The sequence below is a fragment of the Notothenia rossii genome (genome assembly GCF_949606895.1).
Source record: "Notothenia rossii genome assembly, chromosome: 7".
NCBI classification, from domain to species: domain Eukaryota; kingdom Metazoa; phylum Chordata; class Actinopteri; order Perciformes; family Nototheniidae; genus Notothenia; species Notothenia rossii.
This window is the reverse complement of record NC_136905.1, coordinates 55,332,087-55,358,205: the sequence shown is the minus strand read 5'-3', so window position 1 is coordinate 55,358,205 and position 26,119 is coordinate 55,332,087. Positions and strand designations below refer to the sequence as shown.

The following is a 26,119-nucleotide window of genomic DNA, read 5'->3' as shown; positions in this document are numbered from 1 at the left end:
ATACATTTCTTATACATTTAACAAAGGTCTTTCACATTAGCTTGGAACACATTCAAGTTCCTTGTTTTTCTACACTGAAAAAGCTGAAACGTTGGCTTTAATTAAATGTATTTTGTAGATTTCACATAACTGTATTAGGTTAGTTTAAATCAATAATATTAAGTTTAAAAATACATAATATTAGAAAATCTATTGACATAAAACATTTAATTAAAGTAAACGTTTCAGTGTAGTGTGAGAGAGCCATTTACAATTATACCAATTCAAAAAGGTTTTTTACTGACAGTAAAGTCGATCACTTCAAGGGTTTTCCTAAAAAACACATTTATTAGTTTGGTTTGCTAATCTGTAAAAATATTTTGAATAAAGTTGGTGTAGAAAAAACATGATTAATTGTTCTTACATTTGCTGTATATACGATCCGTGGTGAAAAAACTAATTAAAACTAGCAATACTAACAATCACTGGTAAAATTTACGATTTTAGAATCATATTACATTCCTGGATTCTGATGATAACATTTTATGTCACTTTGTATACTTTTGCTGAATATTCCCCTAAGTACTGTATATGTCAAAGTGTATTTATTAGTTGATTTATATTTTGTATTCCCTAATAATCTGAATCTGTAAAGTTACTAAAGCTGTCAGATATTCAGAAACTATTTTAAAAAATGATTTACACTCCTCATCACTCTTTTGGCAGCGACTCAAATAAAAACGTTTTAGGGTACTTACTGGGTGGCTTGTTGGCTGCCAGGTTTTTAAAATGGATGCCTTTGATGATCTCTACGGAGAGACGTCCTGTTGTGGCGTTGTACACCAGGCCCACGAGGATCTCTGGTGTTGAGGTCTGACTGACAGACTGGAATGATGAGGCGCTCTCACTGCACGTCATATCGGAAAGGCTGACCTGGGAATCACCACCCTGGAGATGTTGGCAGGCATTTAGTTCATTATTTAGTTCACTGCTATATTTATAAGGAAGGTCAGGGTCAATATTCCCCTATTTAGTTCAATATTGAGAATGTTCATTTGTTTTAGCTTGTTCTGAAATCCTAAACAGGTCTTACCGTGAGAGCACAGCATGGGTCCAATATGACGGGCACAGACATTTTGCCCTGAAGGTTGAGCTTGGTAAGGTAGAACATCTTCTCCCCGAGCACCTTCTCCTTCTTCATCCGCTTCATACTGTAAAGGCGGAATCGGATGGCGTAGTTGCCGATCATCTCTGACTCCACGTGACTGAAGCAGAAGGTCTCGGTAAAGATTGGGCAAGGGCCTCTCTGGATTCCTGTCTTGGCTCTCTGCTTCTTGGTGGGCAGCAGCACCAGGTGAACCTGCCAGGAGATGTTGCCCGTGCGTTTCAAAGCGGGAAGATCCGACACTGCCATGATGGTAATGGCCAGCTGCTGGTCGTCTGAGTCAAAGTCAAACACAACGTCCAGAGTGCCATATTTGGCAACTGAATCTGGTTCATAACCTTTAGGGACCTGAGCTGCTGATCCACGGGCTGACATGTCCTGAAATAACCAATAAACATGTTCAATGTGCAATAAAAAACTCAATGTAAATGTTTGCTTTGTTTCAATTTGGATACTTCCCTTAGTATATTGCAATGTCGTACACTGTGAACACTTGTGCAGTTTATTTTTTGAACAAGGATGTATAAAGACAACTTGATACAAATTGGAGGCGGGGCCCTTTTCATCACTAGGAAAGTTTCCCTGTGGCACATGAACCCAAATGGCCTGACTCTCGAGAACTAATTTACTCATCCAGGGAACTGGGCCCATAGAGCATGTGCACTTGCAATTCCCTTAAGCCCCGCCTCCAATCAGCTGTCATAAGGACATAACGACTCGGAAAACAACTCTGGATTTAATTTTAGGATCTAATTATACAATTGATGGTTATTCAAGTGTTAGTATTCGGAAGTTGATTTAGCTTAAAATATATATATATATATATATATATATATATATATATATATATATATATATATATATATATATATAAACGCAGTAACAGTAACAGACTCTTTCCCTATGTAATTCAATGGGAAAATGTATTTTAAATATCTCCTATCATGCTATTTTTAGGCATATATTATGGGAATAAGATATATACAAATATATAAAAAACATATCTATGATGTGTTTTGCTCAAAATACCAAACAGATCATGGATTTTAGACATCTCTCGTCTCCCTCTGTTTCAGCCCTGTTATGGTACATTTCCACTGCAGGGCCTTGCACGGCTTAGTATGGTATAGTTAGGCCTTGGTAGGCCAGGCTCACTTTATGCTGTGTTTCCATTACAGTTTAGGAACTGGGGCAGTAACTATAGTAACGCAGTGTAGGCGGAGCCGTGACTTCATCTTCAATGCGAACCACAAAACCAACATCAGCCGTTAGTTAGCCCTCAGAGCTCACAGCCCCTCATATCTGTTCAGAAACTAGACAAAAGTTAAACAAGTACAAACCACAGACTGTCTGTGTCATGGCGAATACAGTCGCTGGTTTATTTATGTCTGTATAGGCCGTTGTTGTGAGTGTGGACGGTTGGAGCATATACTGTGTTAGCTTAGCCGATCTCCATTTAGAAAACTTTTAAAAGGTTTTTCGCATGCCGACTTGTCTGCAGCAATCGTCTCCAGCTAAATTTTACCATGCTTTGCATTGAGAAACACCTAAACACTTAAAAAACAGCAAATGTTAATAGAAGAAGTATGCAAATTAAGACTCTCAGGTACATCCTGCATCCCTGGTATTTACCTCTGGGCTGAGGACAGCTGTGCTGTCACTGGGTACGTCCTCTTCGTAGCCCTTATGGAAGTTACTCTCAGAGTCGTGGTCGTCGCTGCACTCACTGGGGCATTTGCCAAAGCACAGGTGGGGACTGCCGCTGGTGTAGGACAGATCACACTTTGCGTCTCCCAGGTCCGACAGCGTGCAGGACATCCTGGGGGAGCCGTTCTCATCCTGATAGGGCGGAGGCTGAAGCTCATCCAGCGGCGGAGTTCGGCGCATCCTCTGGATGCAGTTGGCTGCTTGGGAGAAAGTCAAGAAAGAGATGGAGGGTCACAATTATGAACATATTTTTGATGTATCGATGATGATATGATAGAACGTACAGAGATCTTATAGATGGTCACTTAAAAAAAAACTCTAATCAGGATATAAATGATCTTTGGATGGAAAGCCTCAAAATGTGGTATCCAGACATTCATGGTCCCTAGAGTATAAAGTCAATTGTAAAGCCCTTGCAAGTCACAGACTTCTATTATCCTGTGAAATATCCCAGCATTGCTTTGATTTTAATGTATAATCATTACAATAATTGGCATTTCTGAAATCTTTGTGACGGCCGCACATTGATTTAACCAGTTTAGCCCTGACCCTGTTTTTCAGGTCTCCGGCTCGAAAATGACATTCCCAGAACAAATGACCATATCTTCCCTTCTAAATGGGTTAAATTAATAATCTTTTTTCTCAAAGTAATGATAAACCTGTGAGTTGGACGCAGAAAAGTCAGAATCAATAGATATTTTTTATTTTAAAGAAAATTCAGATTGAACATAGTAAAAAACGATAGTAAATGATAGTGTCCGTCAAAAAAAATATTTTTTACTTATAGTGAAAACTACCCTTGGATGATGGTAAGGTAGACTAAAAGCTTTAGGAATCCAAAGTACAACATATAATAAGTACCCTATATCAACATTGATGCAAAACAAGTGACATTTGACCTTTTTAGAGAGGTTTAGCAAAAAGAAAACTTCACCTCTGAGGTGATTTGGGTTGAAATGGGGGTTTTACCGTTTCTCTGGAACCCATTGGTCGATTTTGGTGATTGACATCTCTTTCTGACCGTTAGAGCCAATATAATCGAAGGGGATCACCCCACTCACACACATGGTAAAACAAAAAGGTGGGGGCTTCGCGGACGCAGTTTTGCATGAGAGTGAAGCTATAGAGCTATAGCTCTAGCACTGACATCTGGAAACCGAAAAGCAGGTTTATTGCTCATGGATTATCAGAAATCATTTCAAAGGGACACAGACACATTGGAATAACCTATGGATCAGACCTGGGCATTGTACGGCCCCCGGGCCACATACGGCCCTTTGGTTGATTCTGACCGGCCCGTGTAAGGTTAATTGGAAATTACAAAATAAACATATTTTCTAATTTTACCTCTTGCATGGACTAAAGCTGCAATGCTTTTATTTTGAAGTTGTTTTTTATTCACGTACATAATGACGCAATACGTAAAATCAAGACGTGCGCGTTATTGGATCATTGTCACAAGACGACTTTAGCGCTCAAAAATGTCAGCTCATGCTAAAAAAAGAAAGGTAGATGCCGGACGTAGGGTTTTCAACAAAAATTGGACTGCTAAGTATTTATTTACTGAAGTCGGAGGTAAAGCCGTGTGTTTAGTTTGCGGGGAGTGGATCGCCGTGTTCAAGGACTACAATTTGAGTCGGCATTACGAGACGTAACACGCGGAGAAATACAAAAACTTGACTGATGCTGAAAAAGGGAAAGGGAGCGCACATCGAACGCTTTGCTAGCTAAGCTGCAAAAGCAGCAAGGCTTTTTTACCAAGCTTCACACATCCAAGGATGCAGCAACCAAGACCAGCTTTGTGATATCCCACAAAATAGCTAAACACAATAAGCCATTCTCAGAGGGGGAGTTTGTCAAAGAGTGCTTAGTGGACTCTGCAGCACTAATATGCCCTGAAAAAAAAGAAGCTTTTGAGCAAGTCCCGCTGTCCAGGCGAACCGTGACGAGAAGGATCGAAGACATTGCGGGGAATCTGGAGCTTCAGCTGCAACATGAAGTGGCAAGTTTTGACTTTATCTCCTTGGCTTTGGACGAGAGCTGTGTATTTGTCCGTGGGATAACGCCGGACTTCAAGATTACGGAGAAGCTTGCAGCAATGCGGCCGATGAAAGGGACGACGAGAGGGAGCGATCTGTTCACGGAGGTAAATGCGTGCATGGACACGCTGGGACTGAAATGGGACAGACTGGCAGGTGTCACAACAGACGGTTTTCCAAATCTTACAGGTAAAAATGTTGGACTTTTGAAACGTATGCAAGATAAAGTGACTGAAATCGACGCAGATCAGAAATTGGTATTTTTGCATTGTATTATACACCAACATGTGTTGTGCAAGTCAGTGCTAAAAATTCACCATGTTATTGATGTTGTTACTAAAATAGTAAACTTCATCAGGGCACGGGCATTGAATCACAGACAGTTTGTTGCACTTTTGGAGGAGCATGAGACTGAGCATAGTGACATCGGCTACTACACAGCTGTCAGATGGCTCAGCCTGGGCAAAGTACTAAAAAGAGTTTGGGACCTGAAAGCAGAGATTCAAGAGTTTTGTGAGAAGATAGGCAAAGACATCCCAGAGCTCTCAGATGAGGACTGGATGGCAGATTTTGCATTTACTGTTAATGTGACTGCACTGATGAATGAACTGAACACCAAACTGCAAGGCAAGGACCTTTTTGTTCATGAAATGCCCAGCCTGGTGAAGGCTTTCATGAGAAAGATGCACTTTCTTTCAAGCCAACTGGAGAGCAACACTCTCACTCACATGCAAACCCTGAAAGAAGTCACACCATCAGCTGATCACCTCCGCAGGTACTCATCCATGTTAGGAGCATTGCATGGTGAGTTTTCAAGGCGATTTGAAGATATCCGAACAATCGAGGATGAAATGCTCATGATTTCCTCTCCCTTTACCTGCAGTATGGATAATGCACCCAGTGATGTTCAGCTGGAACTCATTGACCTGCAGTCTGATGCAGTACTGGTAGAGCGCTTTAACTCAGGATCTCTGCTGGATTTCTACTCTTCTCTCGAGAAGGAGACCTTTCCAAACATGAGGAGACATGCTCAGAAGATGTTGGTTCTCTTTGGCTCTACCTACATATGTGAACAAACATTTTCAAAGATGAAGTTTATGAAATACAGGTATAGATCCTCTCTCACTGATGATCATCTGTCAGCTGTGCTTCGCATCTCCACCTCAGACATTCAACCTGACTTCGATGCACTCGTTAAAGCCCAGCAGAGACTAGATTTCTCTCACTGAACAAGAAAAAAGAACTTAAAAACACCAAATGAGGTGGTTAGACTATGTAGGCATGTAAAGGTACCAACTAGCAGTGAACTGGGACACTTTCTTTGGAAGCCTTTTTCTCAAAATCACAGTTCAGTGATGTTCAGTGACAGTTCAATATGATGTATCTTGCTGAATGTTTGGAGCACAAAGACAATGTTGTGATGTCTTAAGAATGCTAAGAACCTTTACACAACTTTCCAACAGTATATGAAACTCAAAATGTGTTTTGTAGTGAATGCGACTGAAAATGTTCACTAATATGAGTCAGAAATGGTGAAAAACGTTCACATTTTGTTTACCATTGTTTTGGGATATTTGATTGAATAAATTAAATTTTTTGTAAGGCAACCTCACTTTTTCATTGTTTAATCATAATATGATGTATCTTGCTTAATATTTGTAGCACAAAGACAATATTGTGATGTCTTAAGAATGCTAAGAACCTTTACACAATTGTCCAACAGTATATCAAACTCAAAATGTATTTTGTAGTGAATGGGACTGAAAATGTTCACTAATATGAGTCAGAAATGGTGAAAAACCTTCACATTTTGTTTACCATTGTTTTGGGAAATGTTATTGAATAAATTACATTTTTTTGAAGGCAACCTCACTTTTTCATTGCTCAACTATAACATATACTCTTACCTGCTTGTCAAAACAATGCTATTTACTGCTTTTTATAAAGAAATACAATTAATATTAAGCAGAATTGAGTTCAGCCTTTTGGCCCGGCCCTCCACAATATTTTTTATTTCTCATGTGGCCCCATGAAAACAAAAATTGCCCAGCCCTGCTATGGATTAACTTCAGCAGCGTTGTTATCGTTTTAATTTCATTGAAGACCACTTTTGACCAGACTACAACACAGGTGAGCCATGTTAGCGTTTTTAGCTACCTAGCGCCATATGTTTTGATGTCTTTTCTTGTTATTATCTCCAAGAGTTCGTATAATTGAGTGATAATGAGGGTACCCCTCGATTCTGTGTCACCTCACGATGTGAAACGATGATGATAAGGTTTTGTGATTGAATTTCGGTGCAGTCATCTGTTAGCATTTTTCGCTCGTTGCTAATTCAGAGACTCAGCGTTAGCATTGTGGGGTTTTTAACATTTAAAAAAAAAAAAAGATCAGTTAGATGAGTTTCTTCCCGTTACATGAATATAAAACATTCATAGTTTATTAAATGAACATGCCCTCAGACACTGTTTCCTGCAAGATGTTGCAGGAGGGCCCCAGTACCGGGGTCTCTCGGGCTTAACAGGTTAAGGTGTTTCTTCTAAACTGTAGTGGCAGTGGAAAAGGTTTAAGACATGTTGTTTATAATGAACTATGATACATGTATATTATCCTCGCAACTGCAGTTGTTAATGTCCACTGTTATGTACGATTTAAGGGTGTAGGTCAGGGCTATTCAATTGGTGGCCTGCGGGCCAAATCCGGCCCCCGGGTGATATTTACTGGCCCTTTGAGTATAATGTTAAAAAAAATAATGAAAGTTTAATTAAAAAAGAAAATTCATTTAAAAAAGATTTTTTTTGGGCCAGAGTGCCTTTATTCCTGAGAGGGTGTTACATTGAGAGATAGACGGAAAGACATTCCCTGAAAACTTTGGCGGGCTCGGGTTTCGAACCCACCTACTAGCAACTCCTGTCATTTATTGCGTCTCTGCGCGCGTCTCTGCGCGCGTCTCTGCGCGCGTCTCTGCGCGCGTCTCTGCGCGCGTCTCTGCGCGCGTCCTCGCGGCTCGCGCCCTTCACTACAAGCTCGCGCACCTTCGCCGGTTACGCGCCAATTGTACGATTAATCAAACCTGGTCAGCATAGTTGGATATCAAAATGTCTCTTTCTACGTTAATTAAACAAAAGGTTGACACCCAAAACCGGCAATTCAACAGCGAGTGGAAAGAGAAGTACTTGTGTGCAGGGGCGTCAGCTGACCCAATACTATACAGGGGCACAACAGGGGCACAGAAAAAAAAAATGTTTTGCAGTTATTTCTTTGAAAAAAGCATGGGCACAGATAATTAATGCAAGCACGCGAGCAAACATTTTTTTGCAGTTATTTATTATAATAAAGTGTCATAAATAAATAGTACAATCAGATTGTTATTTTCTGCATCATTAAATATCTAGCCTACCTGAACCAAACTGAATTGAATTGGCCTACTTGTGAACTTAACTGTATACAGTATCTCGAAATCACTAACTGATGAAGGCAAAAGAGGCACAATGAATCTTCATGAAATATCTGTCAGCAAACATGGACTTGAAAACTGAAAACTGAAAGAGAACCCCCCATCCTATGATGGTGTGATGGTGACTATCCTATGAGGTGTGTACATGGTCAGAGAGATGGGAGAGGTCTATGTTCATTTTTTTTTAAAGTAAACTGTAACGTCTCGGTTTCAGTTTTGCAAAGCTATCAATCAATTGACAGTGGCTTAACTTGGAGAGTGCTCCTCTCTCAACAGACATGATGGCAAGATGGTGGAGTCTGTCTTGCCCCATTGTGCTTCTTAACCACGTGTGGAGGCGTCTCAGCACGCTGAATGTACGTTCACAAGTGCAGCTGGACACTGGAATGGTCAGAGATATCTGAATGACCTGTGTCAATGTTGGGAACATGACATGATCCAGCAAACTGAAAAGACATTGCATGTCAGTGATTGGAAGGCTTTCCTGCTTTCTGGCCAGATAGTTTTTAGCCACCAGCACTTCCTCTTGCTTTAGATCCACATTATAATGATCTGCCAGACCTCTGAGGTCCTCCTCACAGAGAAAGTTGCTAGATCCTGGATTACAGGCCTGAACACCTTTTAGAACTGTGCTGTTGAGAGATGAAAAACGCTGCTCCATCTCAGCAACCATCCTGTCAAGGCAAGGTAGATACACTGCGGTTCTCAACTTCTCGGCATTCCCTAGGTCACTCGCTGCCCCACAACTAGACTCGACTACATACTCCTCCATGCGTCTCTGCTTCTGCCTTTGTCTTGGTACAGCACATGACTCAGGGATTTGGTGTGTTTCGCACAAGGCCTTTGCGCGGTCATAAACCTCAGCTGCTTTGTCATCAGTGCGCATTTCTTGTAGAGTGGCGCACACAGCGCATTTGAACTCCTCAGCTTTTGCCAGGTCCACAGTTTCACTTTGTAGGTATTTGTGTAGACTTTCTTTCACAGACAAAAAAGTCTTGAACATCATCAATATATAAACTGTGGAGAACCTTGCAAGGTTGGCATGCAGACCCACAGCCGTAGGGTTGCTGATATTGGACAGGCACGTGAGAACTGCTGGGAAATTCTCTATCATAGCGTTGATAGACCTCAGCTGGCAAGACCATCGGGTCTTGGACAGCTGTACAAGCTCAGAAGCTTGTAAGCCAAGCTGTTTCTGAGTCTCCTTAAACTTGTCATGGTTCACAAGGGAGCCAGAAAAGAATGTATAGACATTCTGCAGGAGGTCAAATAACTTCCTGGCCTCTGGTATGGCCAGACATGTGGAACAGAGCACTAAATTCAATTGATGTGCATAGCAGTGCACATAAATGGCCATGGGATGGTTCTCTCGGAACTTTGCTTGGACCCCTCCAACAGCCCCACTCATGACTGAGGCGCCATCATAAGCCTGTGCAACCACCTTCACATGGTCTATGCCATTCAACCTTAGCTGTTGTTCAATGGCAGTTGTAATGGACTCCGCGTCAAAACCCTTCAAATCTACCATAGCTAGTAAATGTTCTTGCACACTCCCCCCAGCAACATATCGGACACACACAGCTAGCTGCTCAGTGCTGCCATCTCTTGCTTCGTCAGCCATCACTGAAAACATTCCAGCCTCCTTAATGTCTTTACTGATAGCTTTTGTTATCTCCTGGGCACAGCACTGAATTACTTCATTTTGTGATGAAGGTGACAAGTATGTAGTGTGTGATGGTGCTGAATATGTCTGAAGGAAAGGGTCGAACTCTTTCAAGAGGTTCATGCATTCCAGAAAGTTCCCCTGGTTGTCGCTGGACATGCCCTCATCATGGCCACGGAATGGGATATTTTGTTTTCCCAAAGACTTGGTAACAGCCACAACCCGGCTGAGGTACTCCCGTCTCTCTTTTATTTCATGCTCACTGGCAGAATCCAAATGGTCGACAACACTGCCATGAGCCTCACTGGCTTTATAACTACACCAAGACTGCATGCTTGCCTTATGTGCTGGTGATTTCTCATGCTCTCTATAGACATCCAGAGCTTTTTTCCAATTTTGAAAGCCAGTGTTTACAAAGGTGTCATTCTTCAAATGTTTCCCAAATATTCTACAGGGAAAACAAAACGCTGCATCTTTAGCCTTGGAATATTCCAGCCATGTAAAGCTTTCAAACCAGTTGGCGTTAAATGATCGATTCTTTGCACCAAAGTTGTGCTGGGGATATTTTGACAAATTAACTTGGTTTGGGCCAGACTCCTTTCCCCCAAGATCACTTGTATGTCCCTCAAGATTGTGGACACTGCTTTTTTCTCTTGCCCCCAGTCTAATGTTCTCTGCCACTGTGGCAACTGTTTTCTCAGTCTCATCTCTGGGGTGTGATCTCTCCGGCCTGTCTGTCTCTTGTTGTCCTTCCTTCTCTCTCTGCCTTTCCCCTGCCTCAACCAGCTCAATCTCTTCTGCCCTCTGACTCTCCTGTCTGGTGCAACATACAAAAAAATCATATGCTCAATAGTTACCTCAGATAACCATTAAAAGTTCAAATAACATTCATCACATCTATAAGTAGGGACATTTACAGTAGCTAACTACATTGTCAGCTGAGTCTCACTCTCACCTGTCAGTGTCATCTCTCAGTGTCATCCCTTCCTGTGTCCCTTCAATCTCCTCCTCTCCTCCTCTGCACTCTGCTGCACTGAGTCTTGAAACAACATGAACATATTACAGTCTAATGTCTGCATTTTTATTATCTACATTTTTACATATGCAGATGTAAGGTTACTTGTGTATAACCTGTTTGCAGTTATTCCTAATTAATATTAAATTAATAGCCATATCACCTCTGCTCGTGCTCATCAACATCCCTCTCTCCTTCACCTCCTCCGACACTCTGCTGCTCCTCTTTGTCTGGACAGATATGTAACTGTTAGGCTAGTGACCAGTGGTGAACTCAACTTGTGGGTTGTTACCTAAAAGTGGTTTGGGTTGCCTTGTTACCTAGCTTACCTCTCTCATTTCTCCTTGCTGCTTTATCCCTGCTCCGAGCGAATAACTTTCTGATGTCCATTTACAAGATACTAAATACTAAAATACAGAATACTATCAAATCAATCAAATCGTGAAGTGATAAATAATGGGAAACCAACGCCGGAGCTAAAAGGTATGTTTCAAAAGACGGTTAGGATAACTCCATCGACTACTCACGTTCAAAGCCACATTTCTTTGAAAATGTTTCACCTCAATAATAGATTTCGTGATTTAAGATACTTGGGTTTATATATTTCTAAATCTGACACTGAAACTGTCAGTGCCTCACCAGCCACGAACCTCAGCGCATGTCACTGCTATTCACATCTCCATCCATTTAGCCTAGTCTATTATGTTTTATAAATTATTAAAAAGTGCTATTTATACAAATCACATAACATTTAACAGTGTAGCCTATACGATTAGCTTCCAGGCAAACTCATTAAAATATATAGCCTACTCCTGTCTGACCTTCACTTCTAAAACTAAGATTATGTTCATCGTAAAATTACGTTGCTTACCAGATTGACCGCAAGCTTTATTTCATGGTATCCTGAACTACCAAGGCAAAACACGCATCAACACTACGGGTTATCAGAAGGGACAAAAAACATTCGAATAAACAAATGAAAGCAGCGTGTGCTGAATAGGACTAGTCTTATGCTGTGCAAGAGAGGTTTACAGTAGCAAAATTGAGTTCGCATTGACGGCCACAATGCTTGTAAAAGACGCTCCGTGCAAAGGGGTTATAAAGTTACCAGACACACGGGCAGGCAAGTGCATAGAGTTACTAGTCCGATAGGAAAGTTACTAGACCCGGGCGTGCGGGCGTGTCGCCATTTCGAACCCTGAATAAATTAATAAATAAATAAAAAAATCAGTGACCCAGGCATACCGGGGCACCTCAGATCTACAGGGGGGCACGTGCCCCCGTGAAAAGGGTCTCGCGACGCCGATGCTTGTGTGTAAATGTCAGTGGGAGGCCCGTGTGTTTCATCTGCAATGAGTGTTTATCGGTGTGTAAAGAGTACAACTTGAGAAGGCATTTTAAGACAGCTCACGCCAACTTTGACGCCACTTTTCCAGTGGGCTCTGATGCTCGCCGCCAGAAGATTTTGGGGCTAACTTCGTGCTATGACCAAAGACGTAGCTCCCTGTTTCGGGCTTGCACTGACCAAAAGAGAGCTACCGCAGCGTCCCTACGAGTGGCCTGGATATTAGGCAAAAAGAAAAGGCCTTTTACGGACGCAGAGACAGTCAAAGAGTGTATGCTTGCATCAATTGAGGAAGTGGTTGCAGATGAAAAAATCAGAAAAAGCGTTAAAACTGAGTGGTGAGTTAAAAAACACAATGGACTCTGTCATGGCGATTATTACCTTTATTCGTTGTAACTCCAGTTCACAGCACCGCCTTTTCCGCCAGATGTTGTCAGACATGTCAGCTCAATATAATGATTTGCTCATGCACAGTTACATTAGATGGCTAAGCAAAGGAAACGTCTTGAAACGATTTTGTGAACTTAAGGAGTAGGTCATGGCGTTTCTCCGCAATTCAAAACATAAAAAAGCCAACGCCTTTCTGTGTCTGATAGAGAATGATGAGTTTTACGCTGCCGACATTTTCCAACATCTGAACCAACTCAATTTGGAGCTGCAGGGCAGAGATAAAATGGTTACACAACTTGTGGAGAGACTCCATGTGTTTCAAAAAAAGCTCACACTTTTTTTTGCGGATTAATGTCCAGGCAAAATGCTCCATTTTCCGACACTGCGCACTGCAGGTTTACAAATCACAGAGGTGATGACTGGATTTATGGACGCATTGAAAACCAACTTTGCGGCGAGGTTTGAACATTTCAGTCTCCCGACTGAAGTGATGAGATTTGTGAAGGACCCTTTCTCTGTGAATGTAGAGGGGGAGTTTGCACTGAAAGCAAAGGAGCTGATTGTGACATTAAATGAGGCGTCTTTACAACTCGAACTCATTGACATTCAGTCATCAGATGACCTGCGACAGTCATTTCAGCTGGCAGGTTCTGAAAAGTTCTGGACTCATGAAGTCAGCCACGAGAAATTCCCTCATTCAAGGGGTCTTGCACTTTTTGTCCTCACAATGTTTGGCTCGACTTACATGTGCGAATCTGAATTCTCACACATGAATGCCATAAAAACTAATAGAGCATCCCTCACTGACCAGCATCTGCATCACTGTATGCGTATTGCCATGACAACGTATACTCCCGACTTCCCTGCTCTTGCTAAATCGAATAAATGCCATTTCTCTCATTAGATGGCACATATCTGCCAAGTTGGTTGCATACTGTATGTCAGTTATCACTATGTTAATCAAAAAAGGTTTGAGTTTTAAAAGGCTGTGTGTTGTGGTTTGGTAATTAATACAAGTCTTTTGATAATTGTTTTTTGCTTTTAATTAAGCAATTGATGGTGTATGGCTCACTCGTCTTTATTGTTATTATACCATAATATGCACTGTTGTTTGTGTATGGCCCTAAATTGCTATTTTGTGTGAATGATTAGATCATTTAATCTAAATCTAATGATGTTGATGGTTATATTAGCTTCACATGTACTGAGTTCTGAACTTGCCATTTATAAAGGCCTTGGGGCTATGTTTGATTTAATTAAACAAAATATATGCACTCCACTATGCTGTTGTAGTCATTTCATTTCATTTCAAACCTTTATTTATGCAGGTGAATCCCATTGAGATCATTGATCTCTTTTTCAAGGGTGACTTGCTGTAGTATTTACTGTATCTGAAGCTCTTAATATGATTGCTCATATTTCAAGCCATTTTTTTCCCGGTCCCTTGCTTTGGATCATTTTCATCAACCGGCCCCCATTCCAAACTAATTGAATAGCCCTGGTGTAGGTGTTAGGCTTCCCGAGAAGTGACTGGAGATGAGAACCCGCTATGCAAGCACTAAAACTGAGACAGTGGTGAAGTGTCAAAAAAAGGCTTTATTTTGTCCACGACACTGGCAAGGAGTTGACGATGAGCACATAGAGGGGAGACGTGGAGCTGAGCTGACCAGGAGGGAGGGCTGGACGTGGCAGGCAGAGCGGCTGGAGTATGTGGATCACTGAAGAATAAACGAAGAACGGGCGAAGTCTGAGGATGGGAACCAGGGTTTTAAGCAGGTGCAGGTGAGCCATGGCAATCAGTGAGATGAACAACAGCAGCGGAGGTGAGTTGGCGGGAATCAGAATGTAGGTCAGCCACGCCCAGCCAGGAAGACAGACACACAGATAAACAGACAAAACAAACACAGAAAGGGGAAAAGAAAGAGGAAGTACTGTAGATCCTCACAGTACCCCCCCGCGACCACCAGGCTTGTCTGGATGAGACCTGTGAAAAGGCCCTCATCATCACAGGGTCCAGGACCCAGCATCGCTCCTGGACCCTCCCAGTCCACCAGATATTGTAAGCCCCTGCCCCGACGCCTGACGTCCATGAGACGGTGCACCGTGTAGGCAGGATGGTCCTCAATGATACGGGGGGAGGACGGGGAACGGTTGGAGGGCTCAGGTCACTGGTGTGAACAGGCTTAATCTGGGAGACATGAAAGGTGGGATGGATTCTCAATGTTCTGGGAAGCTTCAGCCGGACTGCAGAGGGGTTAATAATCCTTTGAATGGAGAAGGGACCAATAAAGCGTGGGGACAGCTTCTTAGACTCAGAGAGGAGAGGAATGTTCCTGGAAGATAACCAGACAGACTGACCTGGGACGTAAGGAGGGGCAGCTTGTCTGTGGCGGTTGGCTGACCGTTGGTTCCGAGCTGAAGTCAGGAGGAGAGCAGAGCGAGTGTCTCTCTTTCCTTTTTAGGGAACAGGGGCGGCTGGTACACTAAAGAGGCCTCAAACTGGGAGAGACCAGTAGCAGAACAGGTTAGGGCATTATTAGAGTACTCAACCCAGGGAAGATGGGTGCTCCAGGTCGAGGGGTTACGGTCAACGATGCAGCGGAGGGCTGATTCCAGGTCCTGGTTGGTTCTCTCAGTTTGACCGTTCGACTGGGGATGGTATCCGGATGTTAAACTGACAGAAAGTCCCAGGGATTGAAAGAACTCCTTCCACACTCGAGAGGTGAATTGAGGGCCGCGGTCAGAGGCTATGTCGGAACGGATTCCATGTAGCCGGAAAACGTGTACGGAGAGGAGTTGGGAGGTCTCCAGGGCTGAAGGAAGCTTAGGAAGAGCTACAAAGTGGGCAGACTTAGAGAACCTGTCAACAATGGGGAGAATTGTGGTGTTACCCTGGGAGGGAGGCAGGCCGGTAACAAAGTCCAAGGCGATGTGTGACCAGAGACGACTAGGGATGGGTAGAGGCTGGAGCAATCCTGCAGATGTTTGGTGTGAGGACTTACTCCTAGCACATGTGGGACAGGAAGAAACAAACTCCTGAGTGTCCTTGTTGACAGTTGGTCACCAGAAGTGTCTCTTAAGAAAGGAACGTGTGCGGTTTACTATGGGATGGATGGAGAACTAGGAACTGTGGACCCACTGTAGGACCTTGGAGCGAGCAGCATCGGGAACGAACTGACGGTTTTGGAGGACTGTTACCCGGGTCTAGTTGCTCTCTCAACGCCTCCTGGATGGCGTTATCAATCTCCCAAGAGAGGGCGCCTACAACACAACTCTTGGGATTGAAACAGCAGAGGACCCGGGAGAGTCAGGCGAGTACAGTCTGGATAGAGCATCAGGCTTTACATTCCTGGAACCTGGACGGTATGTGAGACTAAAGTTGAAACGACTAAAGAAGAGAGCCCACCTGGCCTGTCGGGAGTTCAGCCATTTCGCTGACTGGATGTAGGCGAGATTCTTGTGGTCTGTCCAGACCAGGAATGACTGCTTGCTGCCCTCGAGCCAGTGTCTCCAATCCTCTAACGCAAACTTTACTCCCAGAAGCTCCATGTTTCCAACATCATAATGGTGCTCAGCAGGACAGAGGCGGCGTGAAAAGAAGGCACAAGGATGGAGGATGTTATCAGAACCAGCTGTTTGCGACTAGACAGCTCCCACCCCAGTGTCTGACACATCAACCTCCACAACAAACTGCTTCTCAGGGTCTGGCTGGATGAGGATGGGAGCAGAGGTGAACAGGGACTTGAGTTTGCGAAAAGCCTAATTTGCCTCTGGGGTCCAGAAGAACTTAATGTTGACAGAGGTGAGTCTTGAGAGAGGTGCAGCAACCTTACTGAAGTTTCTGATGAAGCGTCGGTAAAAGTTGGCGAAGCCCAGAAACCTCTGAAGCTCCCTCCTCGTAGTTGGGGTTGGCCACTCCACCACAGCCTCGATCTGCCTCCACTCTGCCTTGCCTGATGATATAGCCCAGGAAGCTGATCCGGTTCTGGTGGAACTCAAACTTCTCAGCCTTGACATAGAGCTTGTTCTCCAGCAGTCTCTGAAGCACCAGGCGGACATGGTTCTTGTGTTCCTCCTGGTTCTTGGAGAAAATCAGGATGTCGTCTATGTACACAAAGACAAAGCGGTTAAGGAAATCACGCAGGACGTCGTTGGCCAGAGCCTGAAATACTGCTGGAGTGTTAGTGAGACCAAAAGGCATGACTAGGTACTCAAAATGACCTAAGGCAGTGTTGAAAGCCGTCTTCCATTCATCCCCTTGATGGATACGGATCAGGTGATAGCGAAGGTGGATACGGATCAGGTGATAGCGAAGGTCAAGCTTGGTGAACAGGGGTTGCCTCTTGGAGAGGTTCAAAAGCAGAGGTGAGAAGGGGTAATGGGTACTTGTTCTTAACAGTGATGTTGTTTAACCCATGAAAGTCAATGCAAGGTCGCAGTGACTTATCCTTCTTGCCAATAGCACCCACGGGGGAGGAGGAAGGACGAATAATCCCAGCAGCCACTGAGTCAGTGATATATAGCTCCATAGCCTCTTTCTCAGGACGGGACAGGTTGTAGAGGCGGCTGGTGGGTAGAGGAGCCCCAGGAAACAGATCTATGGAGCAGTCGTAGGGCCGGTGAGGAGGAAGGGAGAGAGCCCTCTCCTTGCTGAAGACCAATCTCATGTCGTGGTAAGTCGTACGGACTCCAGTTAAGTCTACAGAAGTAGCAGAGCAGAAGGCAGGGTTTGGGGAGACAGAGACAGGAGGAACGGCAGATAACAGGCAGTTAGCGAGACAGTCCTGATCCCATTCAATGATTTTTCCCTTAGCCCAATTAATGTGTGAGTTGTGGGTGCGAAGCCACGGATAACCCAATACCAGAGGTGTGGAAGGTGCAGAGATTACCTTTAACTGGATGAGCTCTCTGTGGTTGCCGGAGGTGATCAATGTCAAAGGGGCTGACTGTGCTGTTACAGAGGAGATTATTTATTTTTGGATGGTAGAGCGAGAATGAGCAAGCGTGTCTATGTTTGTGAAAGTGAAACGAGGCAGCAGAAAAACAGATGTCTGTGATGTATTTTTGTGAAAAAGAAGAACAACTAAATAAATGCAACGGCCTCCCAAGAAGAGCTCGCCTTTCTCCAGTCATTTAAGCTAAAGTGGGTTATTGAACCTGAAGCTTGTTTCTTCTGCCCTGGGAGAGTCATCCCCCCTGTTTCCTCGACTACGGTCAGGGAGCCGACAGGAAAGTTCAACACACAGATGGCAAGTCCGCCCCTTTGTAGCATATTATTTCGATGAGCAGATCGCCACTGGGCTTTCAACTAAAGACACAGCCACGCAAAAACGGCGGCATTTGTACAGCTCCTTATGGGTACTGCAATTTTAGAAGTGCTTTCCTCTGTGATGAAACGATCAGCACTGCACAGCGGAGGAAAGCGGCAGAAAGTCGCTTGGAGTTAAAGAGAGCGGGGCTGCGTTGCGTGCATGGCTTCCTTCTGCAGGTAACAGGGAGACGCGCTCTGGCGGCGGTCTCGTTCAGGATCCGAAAATACAATTGAAATATTTGGCACACTTATTCCACTTATTCCTAGTGTGCCACTGGTTACGGTGGCACGCGTGCCAGGGGTTGCCGACCCCTGATCTAAAGGCTCCAGGCAGAGTCCCAGCTGTTCAGCTAGCTCACGGTCCAAAAAACGATCCTCAGCACCAGAATCAATGAGGGCTTGGAGAGGCAAAGTCATAGTGTTAACACAGATCTTGGCGGGTATTATAAAACGACTCAAGGAAGGGGGTAAAGATGATGGCTGTGGACTCGTCAGGACCCCCAATCTCACTGACGAGCTCCCACGTTTGGGCGTACTCGACAGTTGGCAATTAAATGCCCGGCGTTGCCACAATACATGCATTGGCCAGCACACATCCGGCGCTGATGCTCCTCCGGAGAGAGTCTAGCACGCCCCAGTTGCATAGCCTCCTCGTGAGAAGAGGTGCGCACGCTGGGCGGCGAGAAAACGGAGGGAGACTTAAACACTGAGGGGACAGGGTAGGTGGAAAAACTGGGCTTACTGTGTGACAGAGGTGGGAGTAAGTCCTACATGTGCAAGTCATGAGCAAGTCTCAAGTCTTGACCTACAATTATCAAGCAAGTCCCAAGTCACTGTGGTGAGAGTCAAGCAAGTCAAGTCAAGTCATTGCTCAGGTCAAGCAAGTCAAGTCAAGTCATACGAAATTCTGATGAATAAGCCCAGTTTCCGCATTTCAATCAGTTAAAAGACAGTGGTTATGAAAATGGATTCAACCCACACTAAGACCTTCATTACATACACAGTTAATCATTTGAAATCTAATTTAGACCGATGACAATCATATTAGATTCATATTAACCCCAGAACTGTAGACAATATAGCTAGGACTCAAAAAGTCTGTTCAAAAAGGCAGAATTCCAGGTAAGAAAATCATATATGGCATTTGCCATATATTTAATTAAAATGTCTGTTAACACTAGAACCGCCAACAGCGTCAGCACCTACATAGATATCATTTTCAAATCGTTTAATTTGTTACTTTTCATCATTTCCTTATAAACTAAGCAGGACGATTTAAAACTCACTTAATTGGGTTAATTTAGAAATGGCTTCAGTTTATCATCATAATAGATCAAAAAGTTCAGATTCATTTTACAATAAATCAAGGAATGATGCACTTCTACAAACAAAAACAACATAATTAAAACATTTAAACAAACTACTAAAAGTAAATGAACTACATTATTCAAAAGTTTCCAGTAACTTCTGATAATAAAACAGGGGAAATAAACGAGGCATCTCTTTTCCTCTCTCTCTCTCCTCACAGCCCGTCAGTATCAGGGTTAGTCAAAATGAATCCCTTGGCGGTGCTAGTGTAAATTTACCCCGTTTTGTCTTCTCTTTGCTTAATCGATTTGAAACCAAGTCTAACGTAGCTTAAACTTAACGTTAGCTTTCTAGCTAAAACAACACAGTCACGTAGCCTACCTTTCTCTGTGGGTTTTTTTTGTAGTGACGAATGAAGTTGGATGTTGTGGTGGTCCTGTCACTGATCCTTATGCTGCAGACACTGCATACCGCTGTTCTCTTCTTATTACCGTCATCAACAAAATAATCCTTGAATCCAAACTTAACTATTTTTGGAGTAAAGCTAGCCGCTGCCATGTTAACTGACACTCCTGCCGTCTAGTGGGTTGCCAGGTTTGCGCGCATGGCGTTATAATCACGTTTTTCGAAAAAACTAAACGTAATATCCCACTACAAAAACAAACGCAAATATTTAATTTCAAACAGTCAAGTCCTTTCAAGTCATCTGTCTCAAGCTTAAGACAAGTCTCAAGTCATGAATACCAAGTCAAAGTCAAGTCAAGTCTTTTATCAATGTTAGTCACGCAAGTCTCAAGTCAAAAAATATGCGACTCGAGTCTGACTCGAGTCAAGTCATGTGACTCGAGTCCCCACCTCTGCTGTGTGAGACTGGTGGGTTCCGCTGTGTCCGCTCAGCTCGGCGCTCCCGCAAACGACAGTCCAGACCAAAGTCCACCAAGGAAATCAGATCTGGGATATCCGCTGGAACGACTCGTGCTGCCAATTCATCCCGAAGCTGATCCTTTAATCCTCTCAAAAACACCGCCTTGAGAGCCGCCTCGTCCCATCGAGGCTCTGCAGCGAGTGTGTGAAACTCAATGGAATGCTCAGCCACAGTCCGGTTTCCTTGTTGTAAACTAAGCAGCTGATTCTCGGGGGAGCCAGAATAATTGGGATGATAAAAAAAAACGATCTGAGAGGCATTCAAAATGCAGAGTCATAATCCACTGAAGAACTCAAAGCCTCTGCCCAGGTTAAAGCCTTGCCACGGAGCAAACTCAGAACGTAATTAATCCTGGTAACATCAGCGGCAAACGAAACAGGACGCTGGCAAAAAACCTTATTGCACTGAAAAATAAATTCTCTGCATTTCTCCACCTCTCCGTGGAATGGCTCAGGGTCGGTGATGGGGAAATCCTGGCGTGGAGTAGGAAAAATAGCTGGATTGGGAGTGGCATGAGAAGCTGCAGCCAAGGTAGTTAGAGCTGAGATCTGGCAAGCTAACTCAGAGACATGATGAGCCATGAATTCATTGCTCTCTACTAACGCCCGAATGAGTGGGTCGTGTTGACCCAGAAGGGAACCCTGACTAGACAGGGCATGATGGACTGTGGCGGGATCCGCTTCAGTGCCTGCGCGGTTCATTGTTGGCGAGTTCTTCTGTTAGGCTTCCCGAGAAGTGACTGGAGATGAGAACCCGCTATGCAAGCACTAAAACTGAGACAGTGGTGAAGTGTCAGAAAAAGGCTTTATTTTGTCCACGACACTGGCAAGGAGTTGACGATGAGCACATAGAGGGGAGACGTGGAGCTGGGCTGACCAGGAGGGAAGGCTGGACGTGGCAAGCAGAGCGGCTGGAGTATGTGGATCACTGAAGAATAAACGAAGAACTGGCGAAGTCTGAGGATGGCAACCAGGGTTTTAAGCAGGTGCAGGTGAGTAGTGGCAATCAGTGAGATGAACAACAGCAGCGGAGGTGAGTTGGCGGGAATCAGAATGTAGGTCAGCCACGCCCAGCCAGGAAGACAGACACAGACAAACAGACAAAACAAACACAGAAGTGGAAAAAGAAGGAGGAAGTACTGTAGATCCTCACAGTAGGTCTGCAAGCCTCATCTGCATATTCACCTGTCGCGGCGCGCCAGAGGCTTTTTTGTGGGCGCGTCAATGGGACGCCAGGGGTTGGTTCTCACGGGAGGAGGAAGTGAGTGTTTGTGGCGAAGGCGGGTATTCAGCAGAATATTTAAGTTTCCTCAGCATGTATACATATGTTAAAATACAACGGGAAGTAACTGAATGTGGATATTGCATCGACTGATCTGGAAGCACGTCTCCGTGGAGAGGACGCGCACAGATAGAGAGATGCTCCTTTGTGCCACGCCGATCATCGGGTTTTCCTTTTTTGTGGATTATAGCCAAAATAGGGCTACAAACATTTCCGTTTTTTGCTGCTGACGGGCGCAGGAGCAACAGCTTTTTTTCAATGAACTATAGTAGCCTGTATAACCCGCAGGCGTAGGGAGGCAACCCTCTCGTCCACTGGGGTAAACTCCAACAACAAAGCACCCAACCGGGGACTTGTGAGTATCCCCTCACCCGCCCGGCGCCTCACACCTTGAGCAACTCCGGAGAAGAATAGAGTCCAACCCCTATCCAGAAGTAAGGTTCCAGAGCCGACGCTGTGCGTAGAGGTGAGCCCCACCAGATCCAACTGGTAACGCTCCACCTCCCGCACAAGCTCCGGCTCCTTCCCCCCCAGAGAGGTGACGTTCCACATCCCCAAAGCCAGCTTCTGTCGCCCGGGTCTGGTCCGTCCAGACCCCCTGCTTTCACTGCCACCCTTCTGGCAGCGCACCCGACCCCATCGCTGTTTCCCACAGGTAGTGGGCCTGCGGGACGGAGAAGCGGAGGTGTTGCCCACGTTGCCTTGTCGGGCTGTGCCCGGCCGGGCTGCGTGACAAGCTCGGCCACCAGACTCTAACCGACGAATCCTCCTTCTGGGCCTGGCTCCAGATGAGGACCCCGGGCTTCCTCCGGGCTTCCTCCGGGCCAGGTATCCTCACTTCTTGGTTTTTCCTTCATGAGGTCTTTTGAACCAATCTTAGTCTGGCCCCTTGCCTGAGACCAATTTGCCATGGGGGACCCTACCAGGAACACAAGGTTCCAGACAACAAAGCCCCCAGGTTCATCAGGGCACACAAACCTCTCTACCACGGTAAGGTGCTGGTTCTTCAGAGAGAAATATTTTGAATGCACAACCTAAATAAAACATCAGATATGCACCATTAAAGGACCAAACTGAATGCTTCTTAATCTGCCACATATGTCATGCCTATCACCTTTCTAAATGATTTTTAGGCAGAGAGAATAGGACTATATTGAGACTCTCTGTGGGACTTATAAAGAAACCTTGAATATTGTTGTCAGCTGCCTTCTCAAATCTGCCTCCTTGTCCAATTTGGATTCCCCAAAAACTGAGCAGCCGATGCAAATACTCCCATAGGGACACTGGCGAAGAGTGCTTTAAACCTCCGTCTCTGTCAAAAAAAAGAAGGAAAACAAAAGATGAAAAAGAAAATAACTCCGGGGGAAAAATATATTCTTTTTCTGTCTGAAGAACTTTTTGAAAAAACTCACTGTGATGATGTAATCCTCCAGCTTTCTCCCAAGTTTTTTCAGACTTTCACTCTTAATAATGTCAGTTAGACATCACCTCAAAGTGGCACATAACAGTGGTAGGGAAGAGGCAAAGAAGTCTAAAACTAAGTGTCATGGAGGGCTTGATAAAAGGAGCAAATACATTTTGAGCAGCTTTTTTCCCCGCTGAGCCGGGGGGGGGTTGATTTGATGGAAGCTGCTGTGTAAAAGCACTGCTCTTTTCTCCAGCCTGCTAATTGGGATGGTTACCATTCCTCGTCTCGTCTAACCCACCCTTCCTTCACACACATTCATCCCCTCTGTGCTGGCAGTCACCTTGTTTTGCCTTCTTGTACCTCTGTGAGAGGGAAAACAGTTTGTGCTTTGTGAATCTTGGCTCAATCTCAGGTATAAATATCGGATGACAAATGAGCTAAGGGAGAACTTAATTGTTATTTTTTACGACTACAAGGACCCCCTTGTTTAGTGGCACTTTCTAGAAAGAGAGTCAAGATTTGCAAAAGTACACACTGTGGCCCTAACACAGTTATTGGACATTGGTCAAGATGAAGAACTCTGATTGGCTGTTCAGCTAAAATGAATAAATGCACAAAAGAAAAACTTGAGCAATCAATCAATCAATAAATCAATCAATCAATCAATCAATGTTTATTTATATAGCCCAATATCACAAATTTTACATTTGTCTCAGTGGACTTCACAGTTTGTACAGAATATCAGTATGACAATACGACATCCTCTGTCCTTAGACCCTCACATCGTACAAGGAAAAACTTCCGGAGAAAACCCACAGTTTAAAGGGGAAAATGGGAGAAACCTCAGGGAGAGCAACAGAGGAGGGATCCCTCTCCCAGGACGGACAGACGTGCAATAGATGCCGTGTGTAAATTGAAAAGATAATACATTTGCAACATAGGTAGTCCAAATGTTTGGAAATGCATGTGTGTATAATAGGAAGATGAATCCACGAGGTTATCCATCCAGGACTTATGATCCAGGACCACATCCACGACTCAAGATCCAGGACTCGCGATCCATGACACAGGAACGCAGGATCATCCATGACTCCGGATCCCGGCGTACATAGACACCAAAAAGAAAGACATTTGGGGAAGCTGGGTTAATCGGAACATGAGAGTACACAGGTATAGACAGAGAGAAGGAAGAAGTACGATGTCCCCCGACAAACTAAGCCTATATCAGCAAAACTAGGGGCTGAATCTAATCGGCCCTAACTATAAGCTTTATCAAAAAGGAAGGTCTTAAGCGCACTCTTAAAAACGGATAGGGTGTCTGCCGTCCGAACACAAACTGGAAGCTGATTCCACAAAAGAGGAGCTTGATAAGAAAAGGCTCTGGCTCCCATTGTACTTTTAGAGACTCTAGGAAAAACCAACAACCCTGCATTCTTGGAACGCAATGCCCTAGTAGGACAGTAGGGTATAATGAGTTCTTTAAGGTAAGATGGCGCCTGCCCATTAAGGGCTTTGTAGGCGAGAAGAAGAATTTTAAATTCTATCCTGTGTTCTATAGGGAGCCAGTGTAAGGCAGCCAGAACAGGAGTAATGTGGTCCCTTTTCCTAACTCTGGTTTGTACACGAGCTGCAGCATTTTTGAATCAGCTGAAGCGACTTGACTGACTTCTTTGTACACCCTGATAATAAGGAGTTACAATAATCCAGCCTTGAAGTAACAAATGCATGGACTAGTTTCTCTGCATCGTTTTGAGGCAAGATATGCCTGATTTTTGCAATGTTACGTAGATGGAAGTAGCCGGTCCTTGAAATTGATTTTATGTGGGTGTTAAAGGATAAATCCTGATCAAATATAACACCAAGATTCCTTACAGTCTCACTGGAGGCCAAATTAATGCCATCCATAGTTAGTATATCTTTAGATAATTTGTTTCGTAGATTCTTTGGGCCAAGTACAATAACTTCAGTTTTGGTCGTGTTTAACATAAAAAAATGTAAGGTCATCCACGTTTTTAAGTCCTTGAGGCAGTCTTGAATTTTAGCAAGGAAAATTAACAAACAAAGACAAAATGACACGAAGAGGACTCTTCTTATGTTTTATCTTTTCAAAACACTAAAGCCTACCTGTATATTATAAACCACAATGGCCATCTGGAACGAAGCTAAGTGGTAAGTGAGAGTTGTTTGGAAAAAAGTCGTCAAAAACCGCTTTGATTAAATGTTTGTATCGTAACAACTGCGAACAACGCAGGGTCAAACCCCATTAGGCAGAAGACCATTATCAGTTTATATTGCATGTTACTGTCAAATGAATGTTTGTGACACAAGTATAATTTCCCTGATTAAAACACAGAAACGTGTTTTCAAACAGTTATTACGTTGTAAAACTGTAAGGATTATATTGGTTTTATAAATCTGTGGCTGGCTACAGTCGTCTGTGACAGTAAAAAATGATTTACAATGCATTTTACGCTTGTTTGTGAAAATGATTTCAGCTATATGAATGCCTTCATTGATGAACTGGCTTCCATTTCCATTTCCAAATATAAAAACGTATTTTAATGGTATTTGATGGCACCTTAAAAAAATGCATTCATTCAAAATCTAATGTACATCATGACAAGTCGTGATTTTACCACTACTGTATGTGCAGGAATAAACCAAAAGTCATGCTGTTTTACTCTTCTTTCATCATGTTGCTATGTCAGGCTCACTCTCGTTGCTTAAGCTAAGTATTAATGTTGTATGACTTTCTCATTTACTCTTGGAAAGAAAGCAATTAGGTGCATTCCAAGATGTCCAAATCTATTCCACAAAAACTTGAACATAACTGACATCTTGGTTCATATATTTTTTAGGTATTGAGATAAAGTAGAATTGATATTTTAACATAAATATTTTTTTTAAATGTTTCTCTTAATGGATAAATATATTTTAATTATTATTCTGAACCCTTTTTGAATGTGTTTAAGATGGAATGTACTTATTACAATGCCTGGCTCAGCCACTTTACAAAATCACTGATTAATACCCTTGAAGTCCCAAAAATGAAGAATGACTGATTGAGATACATATACAGATATTGTGTTCTTGTTTCTATTAGATGATTTACCCTTTAACAGAAAA

The 26,119-nt window shown here is 43.6% G+C and overlaps 1 protein-coding gene across 1 annotated transcript in view; it reads right to left on the bottom strand.

Annotated features, from left to right (window-relative positions):
• The window catches only part of syt14a (synaptotagmin XIVa), a 182,403-nt gene that overhangs the window by 9,164 nt on the left and 147,120 nt on the right, over positions 1-26,119 (bottom strand). Inside the window, exons 5-7 of the mRNA XM_079640299.1 lie at positions 2,777-3,048; positions 1,073-1,522; positions 738-927 (exon numbers count right to left, since the gene is read on the bottom strand). Coding sequence (XP_079496425.1) covers positions 738-927; positions 1,073-1,522; positions 2,777-3,048 — 912 coding nt within the window. The remainder of the gene's footprint in view (positions 1-737; positions 928-1,072; positions 1,523-2,776; positions 3,049-26,119) is intronic.